The sequence below is a fragment of the Pterocles gutturalis genome, unplaced genomic scaffold (genome assembly GCF_000699245.1).
Source record: "Pterocles gutturalis isolate BGI_N339 unplaced genomic scaffold, ASM69924v1 scaffold33663, whole genome shotgun sequence".
NCBI lineage: Eukaryota > Metazoa > Chordata > Aves > Pterocliformes > Pteroclidae > Pterocles > Pterocles gutturalis.
This window is the reverse complement of record NW_010119140.1, coordinates 33,616-50,431: the sequence shown is the minus strand read 5'-3', so window position 1 is coordinate 50,431 and position 16,816 is coordinate 33,616. Positions and strand designations below refer to the sequence as shown.

Here is a 16,816-nt window from a genome sequence, read left to right as displayed (position 1 = left end):
TCCCTTGTATCTGAGACTATTCAGGATAAATGCATAGGGCAGCACACTGGAACTGAGGAGGGATAGTTTGGTTGCTCTGATTTCAGCAGGTCACTTAGGATCTACCTGAAGCTTCTGTTTCCCTATTTGTCAATTAAGAATATTACTTCCTTGCTTCACAGGTGTGTTTTAAGGGTCCAATTAATTATTATTTCTGAAACACCCATACTATACAGATGAGGACCAAATACTTCTAGGCAGCTAGCTGGATCAAACACATTTGCCTCGAAACACATGCTGTCTTTAGTTCGGCTCACAAATTTAAGTGAGCTATAAAGTAAGAACAAGAATCATACCAATATCATTAACCCAGTAAGTATTCTGCAGCATCTGGTAGTTTCTCTTCAGTACAGACCAAGACTGGTCCATAGCATAAGGTGAGGCAATGGTAAAGATGTGAAGGAGCACTAACACTGCAGACCTCTAAAATGTCTAGCTCTAGGAAGTCATTACCTTCTTGAGTACCAAGGTCTCTCCACAAGTCAACAGGTACATCAGAAGAGTATGCATAGGTTGACTGTGAAATCATTAATGAGTTTATTTTTCAAATCTCATTTAAGTTCCTCATAATGGTCTCAATGACTCCCATCTTTTACTTCTGCAAATTATGCTCTTTGTGCATCTGGTATGTCAGTACCATACAGTCTGTAAAGAATAATGAAAGCCAGAGTGAAAAGGTTGCCTGGTATCCCTTAATGGTGTGGCAAGATATGTATTTCAGGTACTACTACGCCTACCACTACTAAACTGAGAGAAGACCAAAGAAAAAGTTAACAAAGGAACAGGAATACACTCTAATTTAAAAGACTGAAAATAATTGTAGTTTGGTTTTTTATAAAACTTCAATTCAAATATTTCATGAAGACCCTTAATTCTTTTTCAGATCTCCAGATGGCTTTTCTTGCATGTTTTTCCTCGCTCACAGTTCAAGGGTTATTTTACATCACACCAGTTCACACAAGTGTCAGTTCCTTTGCAATCACAGGCTCAAGAGTAATCTCTTCTGCTGCTAGTACCAAGGTGCACCTGCAATACTGCCAGAATTCTAAAGTTATTCAGAGTATTAAAAAACAAAAAAACCCCAAAAACTTCTGCTAAGGGTGCATCTGGCATATTCAACAAACAACATTCTACCTGGATGTACCTGTAATATTGAGCAGCCATCATTGTAACCAAGTTCACCAACTGCAAAGGGAAAAGAAGTATGCTCGTAGATAATACTACCTTCAGATAATTTACTACATTATCTTTCTAAATTAAAATATACTATCAACTATGGATGCACATTGCTAGAATGTACAATTTTCTATCAGGTCCAGTACCCTGCCTCCCATGTAACCTGTGTCTGATGCTTTAGAGGAAGACAATAACTGCATAATAAACCTTTCCAGTTGTGCAATAATGCATGCTGCTGGAGAGCTGGGATATTTCTGTCAGGCATAAAAAAGTAGAACACTGGACAAAGACAACCATTTGACCTTTAAGAGTCTTTCTTTGTCAAATGCAGAAAGTAAGACAAACACATGAACGACCCTGAACAATAATTAAAGCTATGTACAAAATTTTGACTTTAAAAAACAAGACATTATGGAACAGATAAAAAAGAAACACACAAATGCAAAGAAAGGAAGGCACACTGAACTAAGAAATGACAGGAGAGCCTTAATTCATACAGCCAACCTGTGAATTCCTTCACAAAAAAAAACCCCAAAACTCTAATGAGATTAAAATTCTGTCAGATTTCACAGGGAACTTGATACACCACTCGGAATTCTCTTCTAGTGGAAGCAGCTTAAGGCTGGGTTTAGATGTGTTTCTAGCTCTGATGTGACCTCTCAAATATCACACACATTAAGAAAAATATTGTGAATCAGAGGCCTTCTTGCCCATGTGATCTTTAAAAAAAAAACAGACAAAAAAGGTGTGGTGTTTATATCCCTTGAGATGAACCAATACATCTTGTGTACATCAAACTGAGTGAACTAATGCATTACATACATTTCATTCTGGAGGAGCCACTTCAATGAGGAATGAACGCAAGATACATATCTTGAAAGATTAGGTTTACCTGCTAATAATGCACATATCAAGAGGCTTTAAAAAGTGTTATAAATGCCATTAATGAGTATAGGCACCAGACCAGAATATTTATAAATTCAAAACTGGCATGTCACTCAGACTCTAATCAATTTAAAGAGGCACTGTGAAAGGTGGTGATGCTGCTATGCAGTAATTACTACTACTGTAGAATGAAATCGTGTTATCTAAATGAATACTTGCTCTACATTAATTCCCTTTAGTTAGACAAGTACATGAAGTATGCAGAAAATGTTCTATTAGTCTATAAAAGGCGTTAGTGTTAAGAAATGCAAAGTATTTGCATCTTCAATTTCATAAACTTCACAAAAGGTGCAAATTATTTAATGCTTCCCAGGCTCACATAGGCAGGTCAGTACTGTTATGTCTAGTTTTCCTAGAAGTACCATCATCTCGGGGCAGTGCTTTTTGCAAGCTTGACATAGCAGCAGTTCTTTCAATGTCTATCACAGCATACAGCTCTGTGCGCCTGGTTGGAGTTTGCGGAAGTGGAGTGGTGGGGGTTTTTGGAGTCTGAGGGTTGTCAGAGTCACTACCACCTTCCAAGTCAACCTGTATATAGTTGAGCTGCCTGTGTTCTAAACTTGGACGCCTAATGTCAAAGTTAAAGACTGTTGGAGTACAGTCCCGACGTCGTGTAAATTCTACTTTATGAGCACTTGCTGGTACTGTTACATTCTCTGTATTGACATAATTATGCATTGGATCTAGGTTATTGTGGTAGCCATTCAGAGATGGGGTCTTTGGTCCTAAAGTGTCATCTTCATCTCTACTCAGCTTGCGGGCTTCCCAGACAGGAGGCAAGGATGGCAAGTTTTCATAGTTCAACAGCGCAGTTCTCCTCTGAGCAGAGTTGTTTACGTTCTGGGTGTCTGAGGTACTGGTTGATGTCAAACGACCTCTCCTGACCCCTGAGGCACTAGGGATTGATAACCTGTTTATATTTTCATACACCAATTTATTAGCAGATGGTGTTTCTCTACGTTCATCACTGTCGTACCCAGTGTCCCATTCAGTGTTGTTTGTGCTGCTCCCACTAACTTGGTCTCTCCCAAGTTGCTCCAGTTTCTCTCTTTCCATTAACTGTCTTTGAACAGGTGTTGGTCCTAAAACAAACTTGACTCCTTCAGGCTCCAGGAGAATCTGAGCATCTCTGTCATCAGTACACATCTGATCCTCTTTCACTTTAGTTGTTTCAGTGTTTGAAAGCTTTGATTCCAGTGGTGCATGCACACTTGAACAATTTTTTCTCTCCTCTTGTACCCCAGTAGTGTTGACATAAGTGTGTACCTAAAAGAGGAAGAAAAAAAACCCAGGAAATTCAAATGCTATTTGTGCTTTTTTTTGTCCTCCAAATTTCTTTCCTTAACTCCCCACTTTTCTAATCAAAATACCAGAAAACCAAATCTCGTAATAGCAGCTGTTTAAGAGCAAAGGTCATTTCTCTTACATTTTGCTGAACTATGCTCTAGTTTTGTTCTTTTTCCCTGAAATTTTGTTAAGGTTTTGTCAATGTTACTCTAAAAAAAGAATAGAATTTACATCCTACATTAATAATTATTTTGATTTGATGTTTTATCTCAGTTGTGCCCTAGACACAGCTTTTCACATTCTATTCCAGCTCTGCTCTGGTCAGGGCCACCTTGGGCTGCTCCAACTTAGCTCATTAGTTCACTTGGGCAAACCAGTTAAGAAGAGCTCTACTTTGTTGTCCCTTGCCATGACAGTAACCAACACTTCAATAGCTGCTTCAGCTAGACTTATTTTTGTAATTTCCACACTGCAAAGGAAATCTACTGTCCATTATTTAAAAAAAAAAAAAAAAAAAGCCGCAAAAAACCCCAGGATCTCGCCTTATGTGCATTCTTTCTTCAAGAGCCAACATACTCCTAATACCAGAACCTAAAGTAGAAAAATATACAATTCCATATAAACTGTGGCGCTCAGAATAAAAAAGGAGCAGGAATTGGCACCAGATGGCACTAAGAAAGGCAGGACTAGATACACCACTAGTTTATCTCTCCAAGTTCCCACAGTGGAGCACCACAAGGCTCAATGGGATAGACCAGAGTAATGGATTCCTTCTCTAAATTTTAATTCTGTCTGGATACCCAGACAGTAAAAGTAGTATTTTACAGCAGCAGGCACCTAGCCTTCCCAATTTCTCTGTCAAGCTCTACAAGCTGAAGTGTTATTTACAGCTCACTTGACTCCTACACTGATTCTTTAAACTAATTTACTCTTCAATAACTCCAGCAATAACACTTGGACTCTTCAGCGGGGGCTCCTAACAGATGTCTTCCCACAAGACTGTTCACTGCACTTTGCTCTGGTTACCTTCTCTGGTTTCCAACACTGTTTCTTGTCACACAAGAGCCTTCTTAACAACATTACATTTTATTAAACTTGACTAACATTTTCACCAGCAACCTGAATGATGAGATAGAACACACCCTCTGAAAGTTTTCAGTCTGTCCCACATTGGTAGGGTTTCCACTGAGAGGGATCTCAGCAGCCTGGAGAAGTGACCTCCCAGAAACCTCACAAAATTCAGCAACAGCAAATGCAAAGTCCAGTCCCTGGCATGAAACAACACCAACAGTACAGGCTAGGCACCAGCTGACTTGAAAACAGCCTTGCAGAAAAGCATCAGGATGGTGAGCTGAATATAAGTCAACAGTGTGCCCTTGCAGCAATGAAAACCAAATGGTCACTGGTTTGTGTTAGCAAAAGCATGGCCAGTAGGCTAAGGAAAGTGATTATTACCATCAATTCAGCACTTGTGACACTGAATCTGGACTAATGGGCTCCCCAGAACAAGACAGACACCACTACAGTGGAGCAAATCCAGTGGAGGGCCATGATTAGAGGGGCTGGAGCATGTGACATACAGGGATAAGCTGAGCGCCCCATCCTTGTTCAGTCTTAAGAGAAGGCCAGGAAACAACCTAATAGCTGTCTTCAACTACCCAACAGATGAAAAGACAAAGCCAGACCCTTTTTGGAAACATTCAGCAAAAGGCTAAGGGGCAACAGACATCAGCTGTAACAGGAAAAAAATGTGATTACATATTAGAGAAAAATGCTTTGACAACAAAGGTGGTCAAAACACTGGAACACATGGCTCAGAGACACTGTGGAATCCCCGTGTTTGGAGAATTCAAAGCATGACAGCACCAGGCTCTGTGTAGCCTCCTCTAACTTTAAAATTTGACCTCAAGAACTCTAGAGGTCGCTCCTAACCTAAATTATTCCATAGTTTCTATTTGTCAAATAGAAGACTTACATGTAAAGAAACTTTTTGACCATTATCTCTCATTATAAAATACAATTTATGTGTTTAAAAATAATTAATGAAATTTTTGAAAAGAATATATTCAAATATATACTTTCTATATCTTTATTTGTATATAAGTATGAAGAGCAACTTAAAATAGTTACTCTTCCCCAGCAAGCTATCCTACAAAGTATCTTTTTAAAGAGGCAAAGCAAACACTTTTCTGAGGTAGTTAACATATGGTAGAAATACATTACACCTAATACTGAAAAATAGAAATCAAAGCCTACAGAATAAGCATTAGAAAAATCTGAACTAATGTAGAACCTAATTTACTGAGGGCAAAAAAAAAATACCCACTTGCTCCTCTGCTACAAGTAAAGGATGTGTTGACTCTTCACCAACAGAGGGGAGGCGTGCACTTCCGATAGAAGGATGTCTGCTCGAAGGATGTGATGAGGCATCTCCAAAAGATGGATATCTGGGATAGCCGTTAGGTAAACTTTGTGCGTTGAACCCAGGAGCTGATTCAATTAGAAAACAAGCAAAACCATATTAAAATAGAACATTTTACTGTATATTAGTAAGATGCTTTATAACTTCATTTTTTATTTTCAAAAGAGAAATTAAAATATGTAAAACAGTCTTAAATATTCACAAGACTCAATTTTGCTGGGAGGAAGGAAAGGGAAAGCAAATTGCAGAGTATAGCATCCCAGTATCTACAGGGAAACATGTCTGAAGCAACCACTGAAATCTAGGTGTACTACACACAACAGTCCTCCCAGTAAACTCCCTATCCAACTTCTCTTTCTACCATTAACAACGTCTCTGTAACAAACAGGGACTTATTTACTTAAGCTTCCTGTTCTGAAATCATCAGTAACCTGGAATTCCTACTTTCAAATATCAAGCCACCCGCCTGAGATTATTTAAAATCCTCCAGTATTTTTGAAAGGACTTCATTCTATCCATCCATCTATTCACAGCAAAAGAAGGATTCCAAACAGACTGTATATGTGATGTTACCATTATTTTTTTGCCCTACTAAAAGGGCTGGAACATTGTCCAACATTAATATTTCTCAGAAATGCTACAAGTAAAATATGGTGATATGTTCTAAAGCAATGCAATAGGTATATTCATAAGTGTTCATAAGAACACCGCTTCACTGACTTCTTGTGTTCTTCACAGCGTTCTTATGCAACAACTAAATTCCCAAAACTTATTTCTTAAAGCTGAAGAACTTGACTATGGCGGTTTTGCTCCCAAGACTTAAGATTCTCAGAAGAGAAACCTCAGCAAGTACCTCAAGAGAATGCATTACTGGAAATTAGCCTCTTAGCTTTAAATTAGTTTTCTTTTTAATTACTTTAAGATTTAATGGAAATTATATGCTATTTTCAGCTAAGTACCACATTACATTCAGGTATATCATCAGACAGTATAACCGTACTTACTGGTAGGTGTTCGAGGGGTTCTTGGAGCTTCCAACTCAGTTTGATGATTATTCCTTTCTACTACTGGTTCTTCTACCACATTTATGCTATTATTCTGCATTATCTCTTGCAACATATTAAATAGCTCTTCTGCACGGGCACATTTAAAGGCAAAGATTCCTATAAATGTACAAGAAAAAAAATCAAAATCCTTTTATGTAAGAAATATGCCTTACAATGTATATAGCTTTAAAAGAAATGGAAGTGGAATCCACATAATGAGTACCTGTTAAAGAAGCAAAAATGTTAAGAAATTTTAATTGCACCAAAACACACTAAATTACTGTGAGAACCTTTAAAGTGTTTATCTAATAGAAGAATACGATTCCCATGCACCAAAAGTTAAATTAGAACAGAAACCTGATTCAGTTAAAGATAAAACTGTTTTGAGTGCTAAATGAGGGGTAACAAAAAAAACCCAAACCACAAACCAGGGCAAGATTTTTTTTTTAAAGCTGATAAAAAGGATACCTGTTAAATAAATACATTTTAAAAATACACCACTAAATGAAACTACTGTGGTGCTACAAGGTCACATTTTTTAAAGAAATTTCCATTAAATTACCATAAAAACAAGATACCTGCACAACAGGAAAGAAAGATTTAAACACTAGGTAGAAGTTTAGTTTCTTTAAGAAGATTAAAATGAAAAGCTAGTAAGACAAACCGTGCGAAACAGACAGTAACAAACCAATTGCTTTAGGCTAAAGGATAGACACAGAACACAAAGTTAGCAGCAATACCATGTACTTTCCGTGTGTATTGTGCCACTTTGCCTTTAAACAGCAGGGAGCGCCCCAACTTACCCTCACAAGCAAAGTCGCAGCTTTGGATTATTCTTCCATTGAAAGCATGAAGTTAAAGTTGACATGCCTGTTAAACGTGGGTGCAGGTGCTCATTTTTTAAAATGAGTATTACAGTCTTAAACTCTCTTTACTAAAAACTACCTACCTATATCGCTAGTTCTGTAAGTGCAATTATGTTAATATGCTGGCAATTACTATCATCATATATTTATTTAAGGATGCAGAATTGTGACAGATCAGAACTACCAGAAATGTTCTACATGGCAGAAGTTCAGAAAAAAACCGCTGGGAATACACCAAATGGGCTAAGAAGAATGACACTCAACAATTAATATTCAGCTGGTGCAGTGAATAAGCTTCATGCTTGCAACACAGCAGCTGTAGAGCTGCTTCTACCACATTTCCCCAACCCATGATCCAGCTCAAGTACAGTACTCCATGTTTAATTTTTTCTGTATTTCTGAAAATTCACACTGGATACTTAAATCTTAATGGACAAAAAAAAATCAAATTAAAAAAATCTAGGTTCACAAGCTTAAAAAAGCTTCCAGTATGTTTCTGAAGAAATTCAGCTGCCTTTACCCCTTTTTTTTTAAAAAAAGTGCTTCCAAACTGCCGATTCCTTAAAATATGAGGTGAACAAAATCGGCACTGAAACTGCAAGCAAAAACAACTTGAAGAAACCTTGATTTTTATTAAATACATTAACATTAAATACAATGTGATCTGTCACTTGCACAATACAGTGACACACCAGCTCTTCCTCTATCCTGAATTGCCCATTAGCTGTCTTCAAGGTTTTTAATACCTGGCACAAACTCAATGGTTTGCCGTGTAATTTGAGATTAAATGGAAAACACAAACAAGAATATTGAGTAGTGCAATCAGTAAAAGTTGATGGGCAGCATTCAGGGTATTCTTAAATGAAAAACTCTGTCTTCTCACCAAGTGAAGATGAAGTTTTGCAACTGTGCCCACAAAACTCTCTGTAGGTCTCAGGAACAATGCTCCATTGCAAAACGGCAGCAGAGGGAACATTTTCTGCCAGATTTCTTCTCTCCTCAATATTCACAGTATTTTAATATTATGTAAGGAAGGCAAGAAACAAAAGTGGGAGGAAAGGGTTGCTGCTCAGACAGCCTGCTTAATCTTCTCTATTAAAAAACAAAAAAAGAAACTAGGAGGGAAGCAGAGGGTGGAAAATTTTGCAGACCTGCCATGGAAAAGAACCTTCAAAATAGTATTTTCAATTAAATTTTATTAGTACCCATTTTACATGTTTAGAAGAAGCTGTAAATTAAACCTGCAAAATCAATTTATTTTCTTCAAAACGGTTTATTATTTTCTTCTTAGAAGTCTGAAAATTTAGTTTAGTGTGGAACATACTGTAACATTTTAAAACATCTCTATTTCTCATTAAGAGATGAATTGAGAATGAATTCTAAACCCTGTCTGCCCTTACCTCTGCTTGGACAATGAAGATTGACCAGCTTTGTTTACGATCAAGTTCTTTCATCTTCATGAATTTTATAGTGGAATTAAAAAAAATAAATTGCATTTGCTAAATATCATTATTGATAAAAAAACTAGTAAATGCTAAAAATCTGTAAGAAAATAAAAGTGAAACAATTTCACGACGTATTAATACATGTGAATTCCAACTACACACAGCTACATCACAGTACCAAGATGCAAAATGAGGCAGAGACCTCAACCAAAACAGCTATTCCCTCAGGGACTGCTGCAGTGAAGAGAGAAAGAAAAGCCTAAATCTTCTCATTGGGAGCCAACCTTGGGCAAGGCAGGCATGATCTGGGAACTGGAAAGGTAACCATCTTTTTCCAGTTGAAGCCACACAGAAAATAACTGAGCATAGCTGGAGTTTACATACTTCAGACAAGAATGTGACAGAATTTGGTAATGTCATTGATATAAATGAAAGTGGTATTTGTTTTAGGAAGAAGATGAAACAAGTGTGTTACTAAAGACAATAACAGGGTAGAGATATCCAGTTCATACTAGTGCTCCAGTCTTAAAAATCTAAAAAGAGAGAATTCTTTGAATTCTGAGGAGACTCCTCCACAGTTCCAGGTTTCACTGCCCCTTCCTGAAAGTCAGGTCAACCTCTGAGGTAGAAGAATCTCCCTGTCAAAACCACCTCCTAAGCTGACCAGAAGTATCCATGCATACAAGCATGAAGTGCTCCAAACGTACAATGCCAAAATCTATGTGCAACTCAAATTCTCATTTTACCACAAGACTTCTTCATAAGGTAACTTACTTTTTTTCCAGAAACCACATTCACATATAAAACTATACCCTTTATAACCCCTGACAAAGGACAAGCAAATATACTTTTTTTAAACAAAATTGTCTTCCAGCATCAAATAAATTTCTAAAAAGCTTTATATATAAAAATTCCACATACCTTGTCCAGTTTGACACCTTCGGCCACTTTCAAAAGAGAAAAGATTTGAGTCATAGCCATAGCGACGGAGACAGAGGTAGTGCCATTTTACGGAGTCCCTTTTACGGGTGTACAAAATTAGTTCTGTATCTGTAAGTTCCATTATGCCAGAACCCAGTTCATTACCATCATCATCCACATTAATAACCTATAAAAAGAAAGTTAAATAGCATTAGGTAAGTACGCTTTTGAGAGCCAACATCACTACTAATAATGTTTCACGGATATGCTCCACCTGGTCTGTCATATGAGTTACAATCCTAAAGGTAAAAGTTAAAAAAAAAAACCAAAAAAACAAAAAAAAACCACCCACAAAAAAACCAAAACAACTCACCAAACCAGTTCCTTCGCTCCCCCAACCCGGAATTAAAATAATACATATTTAAAAGCAATATGAGACTGCATAACATTATTGTAAAATCTGAGGAGAAATTTAAGACAGAAGAGATTTGTAATTTTTTTTTTTAACTGGCTTTATGTAAATATTCTGTTATTTCCACATGGATAAGGCATACCTCAGCTAATGGAATATTTCAGAGCCCTTTTTCTAAAAAAAAAAAAACAAAAACATATTTGCTTTGTCATATAACCCCACTTACAGTTGGGAAAAAGAAGGAAAAAGGATAAGGGACTCCAAGATAAAGCTTCCTTCACATATCTGTATAGCCTTGCACTGTGCTGAATCACCAGTGTTTTGGATGTTTTTTCTGCCTTTTTAAAAGCCAACAAATAATTCAAATACCATATGTTTATCTTGCATGAAAACATGTGTATAAAGCTTAAAATCTTATTCTTTCTGCTTTCAAACCACATGGAGGTCATCTGCATACTTTATGGAATTTGGACAACGTATATTTTCCTCTGCATATGTTTTACCTCACAGTACTGCTTTTTGTGGGGTTCTTTCTTACTCAATAAAAAAAGCTACCAAAAAAATCTTCCCTATGGTATCAATTAATGGTATTCCTTAAAGAAACATTTTCAACTTGAAATCTAGTCAACTGAAAAGAATTAGGAATAGTTTAATCTGCCACTGAGACTTATGCCAACTTTCTTCATTTTGAAAATTACATTCTTTCATCTTCTCCCCCCTGCTGCTAAATCAGAGACCCACACAAACAACAGAAAAATTCTACAAGGAGAAAAATAGGAACTAGTTACATAAAGTGATGTCAAATGCATAAAAAGCAAGAAAACAGAAAAATATTTTATCCTTCAGTTTTTTGTACTGATAATATTAAACATTTCCAGAAATTCCCATAGCTTTAAAGTTCATTTCAGTGTTGCCCTAAGGCAATACATGAATCATTTTTCACTATGGAAGCATTACATTCCTTTGCAACTCACAGAGACAATTTGGAGCACAGAAGCAAATCTGGCTTGTGTGACTATGCAAAGGTATGTTTACTTAAAGTCACTGACTTCAGCAGCTTCCTTTTAAGCATGTTAAGCACATGAACAAGTGTTCACAAGCTTATAAATTCCAGGCATATAAGGGATAAAAACATGTTTATAAATAAAATTTATTCAAGGACAAAAGTTCTCAAAATGCTATAATCAGTAGTGATCTTCAAGTAAAATCTTCCATTGCTTACCCCACATCCAGGTTCATTATCACACTTCTCCAATAGCTCTTCTCTTATGCTTATGACTACCTCCTAACTTCAGTAACCTTCCAGAGGCAACAACACTCACTTGGGCCCTACCAACTGAAATGGAGGTGGACCAAAAGCACAGGGCTGCTTCTCCTTCCTGAAGATCAAAACTGTCATAAAAAAACCAGGCAATTGTCTAGACAATTCCTGTGATTGCTGGTGTGAGAGGATTTCTCAAAGGGGTGAGGGAAACCTGTGGCCACAGACACCTCCAACTCTGCAATGCTTTAACCATTCACTAATTCTCACCCTGTTTTCATTTAAATTTTTTCCATCACAGACCTACTATGCAAGAAATCAAAAAAATAATTCACAGCATACCACATCAGTTGCTTACCTTAAACTTGTTTCGATGGTTATCTGGGACAGTTTCTTTATCTGGACAGCTACAACAGCTACCCATGACTTCTTTAGAAGACCATGTGATCTCTAAAGAGGAAAAGAAAAAAAAACACCAAACCAAAATGATCATTTAGTTCAAGTGAAAAAGAGTATCATAAACAAAACACCCAAAACCCAACACAAATTGGTCTCTGAAATTACAGTTCTTCATGATGAATTTCGCAGTCATAAATAATAAAAAAATCAACATAAGTATTACAAATATTTTTTAAAAGTTAAGTTAGATTTGTCATTAAGTAGTGGCAACATCAAGCTGTTCAAAGTGCTACCACTAATTCAACTCAAGGTTACTACCAAACAGACCCATTTGATTTGTCACCTTAATTCCCATGGTAGCAGCTTGGGGGAAAACAAAAATCAACAACTTACTAGGTGCAATTCTCATCTCCTAAACCAGGGCCTTTACCCAAGGCAACTACCTGGATTACAGTTCCATCTAAATGAGCACTCCCTGGCTTAGACTGCTGAGCACAGCCCTAGTGACGCCCATACAAGCCCTGGGCTGTAGGAGGTTACCAAGCACAGGCAACACAAAGAGCCCACATGGCAATCCTGAAAGGCTGCCCTGGCTTCGGCAGCTCCAGGGCTGGCTTGCAATAGAGGGTGGAGGTGTTCCAAGCCTGCAGGCAGCCCCGTGCTGGCAGCCGTGCAGTGAGGCTCTGTGCTTCCACTTTTAAATACTTCCCATATAGCAATGTACATAAAACTCTGTAATCAAAGTCAAGGGAAGGAAAAAAACCCACATTCAACACAAATATTTTAAAACTTTTTTTTTAAATTTCTATTAAGTTCCATTTGGATTAAGTGGTGTTGTACAGTCTACTTCATTTGCTATAAAACAGTAAAATATTCAGGTAACACAGAAAAGCATGGCTGAGTTAAGGAATCCAAAAATAAATATTTGATATCTTTTATATTTTCATTTAAAGATTTTTTGTATTTATGGTAAAACTTTCATAAAATAAGATGATAAAACATTCATAGAACCAAGTCTCACAACTTCCTTCTTCTCCCTCTACCACCTTGCAGAGTGATAAGTCTTGTATTTCTTAAATACGAGAAAGTCAGACAAAAGAAAACTTGACCCATTTACATGAACTTTACATTGGATAAGAACTAAAATTTCCACTACACAAATGAAAATGGGGCAAAATCCTGGGAGAGAGAGCTAGTAAGTCAACAAGACACATGACATTAAGAATCAAGAAAAATAACTGGTTGATAACTTTTCCTGAAAATAAAGGGAATCAGATCACCTTAAGAAAATCAGGGCTTGCTTTCTGCACAGGCATTTGTATTAGAATGCTGCAGCAGTAGCCAAGTAGCACTTCAGTTTGCTGAGAAATAAGGTGCAAGGAATACAATGAAGCTAACTCTTCTTTTCTTGACCAGAAAAGCCACTCAAAAGAGATACTGCTACCCTGAAGACTGTATAAATTTGTATAAATCCACCACCAAAACCCTGCAGAGGTGAAATGGAGAGCTCAACAGAAAGGGTAACAAGATGGCTTGGATTAATCCAGTAACAGAGGGGCTGAGCGCCAGACAAGTAGTCAAAATCACGGATTCTCTAATGTTATTTCTGGGCATAACATGAAAACATGCATTAATTTGTCAGAGATTTTTTTCCCAATTCAACATGGAACTGGGGAGTTGGTTGTTTGCTTCTGCTGTTGCAGAGAGAAACTATGCTACACACTTCTGGTTTTTGCATAATTAAGTCTTGAATTTTATTAATCATTCCAATCAGTCTCTCAGTTACAGAGTACATTTAACAGTCTTCACACATACAGCCAATTTTAATTTAACTATTCAATATATATATTTTTTTTTTCCTTATGAATTCTGCCTGTTTTGTTTAGAAAGGGAGATGCAAGTATTAACACCTATTACTAATTTCCTACCCTGGCACCCCACAATGCTTCACTACAGTAATGTTCAGATGTTGGTCTTGTTAGCTTACTGATGATATCCTATTTATTCTGAGAATTCACTGCTAGAGAGAGCAACTTGTCAAAATAGCTGCAATGCAGATTAACAATTAGTATATACAGTTGCAGCAAAGGTTTTCAAGCTCTGGTCCATACAGCAGTCATAGTTGTAGATGCTTCCAGCGGCCTTCAGACAAAGATTCTTGCACTTTATTATAAAGTCCAGTCTCAGACGTCCCCAAATGTTTTGACAAAGTGGAAACAGAACTAGATAGCAGCATGCTGTTAGAGTATAATGACTTTCTTTGCATTCAGCATAAAATAACTGACCAAATCTGTTGGAGGCAGGTGCCAGCAAACTTAAAAAAACAATTTAAAAACCTTAACTACAAAGTAGCTTGGGAAAAATCACTAGAGTCACAAGTAGAAAGATGAAGTATATGAAGATGTATTAAATATAGCCACTGTATCTCAAGAATGACAGAGTATGTAAACAACAAGAATACAAGCTCATTATTTTGTCTCCAATATATTCTGATATTAACACTTCATAAAACCAAGAACTGCAATGCTGCTTCAAAGGAGAAATGTGAACCAAGGTTATGAGGAAGAAATGAAACAGCTAGGGAACTGGCAGAAGTAAAAATCACTCACCTAGATTTGGCCATTAATATTCCCAGCCTCTGCTGCAGCATCAGGGCTTCTGTCATACTTCAAAGTGTCATGCTGTCTTGTCACAGAACTAATAATTTGACCTAGAACTAGAAGAGTACATAAAAATTAAATTTTTCCTGTTTTTAAGATGCCAGTCAGTAAACTAACAAAAACACATACAGTTGTGGTTTTTTTTTTTTATTTTATTTTATTTTGGCAGTATTATGTCAAGTAAGGTCTTCATGGCTAGGATGTATCTTAAGTGGAGTTTTAGACAAAGAGACTGATCTCTTAGAGCTTCCGCAGCATTTCAGTGGCTAGCTAGGTCCTGGAAGAAAATAACCTGGTGTCCCTTTCTGCGGTGTAGCTGGTCACACTGGGGACTCCACTCATTCTCCACTCGCTCCTTACCCAATTTAGTGTGGAAATGACACACACGAAGCTCCTGTTATCCTTAGTACATACCAACCAAACCACAGCACACAAACAGAAGAACACATACAACTTAGTCTGTTGAACTCCCTCTTGCTTATCCTACTGAACATATACAAATGCTGACTTGTATGGCTAACACATCACCCTTTCTCTGCTTCCCTCATAATTCTTGCTGCATGACATTAACCATAAATTGTTTGCTTTGACTTCCCTCCCCTTCCAATGGTTCTCATACTAGCTATCCACTCACATGTAACACCAAAAGCTCAACTCCTGCTTCCAATCAGGTTAACAGTTGGCAGGCTCCACTGTCTGTAAAATTGCCAAACAAGCACTTGATGTTTCCTTTGACACTGCTTCTTGAACTGGAGAGAAGGGCTAAATTCTCAGAAAACGACTTTATTATTAGCCTTTCTTATCAGCCTTTCAGGATGTCTGTGCAAACTTGCTGGAGACTGTTGCAGCTCTTCTTATCAATACTGCCACAATTGTTTGTATTTATCTGCTGTCCTCTGCTTTGCACCTGGATAAAAGCATTCTGGGAACCCAAAGCACTCTTCTTTTTGGCATAGTATCAAGTGTAATGTAGTCCCAAGCCCATCCCAGGTCCTAGGCATCATGGCAACAGTTGCAGAACACTCTTACTATGGAGAACAGCAGAAATACAATACCGGCAAATGCAAAATAATGCACCTAGCAACGGATCTCTATCTGTTAGGAAAGATCAGTCAGGGAGTCACACAGTTCAATGAAAACACTAGCTCAATAGCTATCATAAAGCAAATGAAACAGAATTTTTTGGAAAAAATTAAAGAGCCAAAACAAAAATACAATTCTATTGTATGATTCCACCATGCACCCACATAAGTAGTAATATATGCAATTGTGCCTCCCTCTGTCAAAAAAGATACAGTAAAAGCAGAAATATGCTACTAGGACTGCTCAGCGTGGAAAAAAACGACTGCACAAGACAGAAAAGATTAGTACAGAATTATAGGTGACAAATAAAGCACAACTATTTTCCAAATGCAAGCATAAGAGAGTAGCAGTTGACATTATTAAAGGGCAGGTTCAAAAAAAAAAACTACACAAAAGCACCTTTTGCACAAGGTATGTAGTTAAACTTTGTCATCCACAATGTCTTGTGGGAATGAGTTTCAAAAATTTAAAGATTTGGAAAGTATATGGAAAAATACAAGCTCCACAAAGAGCTTTTAAACTCAAGGATGTCACATCTGGCTCAAAAAGTCTCTAAGCTGCAGATACTGAGAAGGGCCTTAGGGAGTGATCATAAAGTGCTCCTTCTTACTATTCCTTTTCCTATATATTTACTATTGGCTGTCAGAATTTACTATTCGCTGTCAGAAACAGGATCCTGGACAAACCAATACTTCTAGTCTGATACAATAAAGCCATTCTCATTAACATAAAAACATACATTTTTGAGTGCACTGCCATAAGACATTAAAAAAATGAAATAATTAACAGCTTGTATTTAACTTGAAACTAAAATCTACATTTCACAAAGGTACAGAAGGGTAACCTTACTAAAC

At 37.1% G+C, this 16,816-nt stretch overlaps 1 protein-coding gene across 1 annotated transcript; it reads right to left on the bottom strand.

Annotated features, from left to right (window-relative positions):
* Positions 1–1,749: 1,749 nt before the first annotated feature.
* FRS2 (fibroblast growth factor receptor substrate 2) lies at positions 1,750–14,937 on the bottom strand. Its single transcript, XM_010076480.1, has 6 exons — positions 14,829–14,937; positions 12,179–12,270; positions 10,148–10,334; positions 6,874–7,032; positions 5,774–5,937; positions 1,750–3,426 (listed from the first exon to the last, which is right to left on the bottom strand). The coding sequence occupies exons 2-6, from the start codon at positions 12,242–12,244 to the stop codon at positions 2,476–2,478; spliced, it is 1,527 nt and encodes a 508-aa protein (XP_010074782.1). The 5' UTR covers positions 12,245–12,270; positions 14,829–14,937; the 3' UTR covers positions 1,750–2,475.
* Positions 14,938–16,816: the final 1,879 nt, after the last annotated feature.

Excerpts from the sequence above, each read along its gene's own strand:
- FRS2 (XM_010076480.1), bottom strand. The coding sequence starts at position 12,244 with ATGGGTAGCTGTTGTAGCTGTCCAGATAAAGAAACTGTCCCAGATAAC. Across the intron at positions 7,033-10,147 it reads AAGGTGTCAAACTGGACAAG|GAATCTTTGCCTTTAAATGT; the intron begins GTATGTGGAATT and ends GTACATTTATAG. Across the intron at positions 5,938-6,873 it reads AACCCCTCGAACACCTACCA|CTCCTGGGTTCAACGCACAA; the intron begins GTAAGTACGGTT and ends TAATTGAATCAG.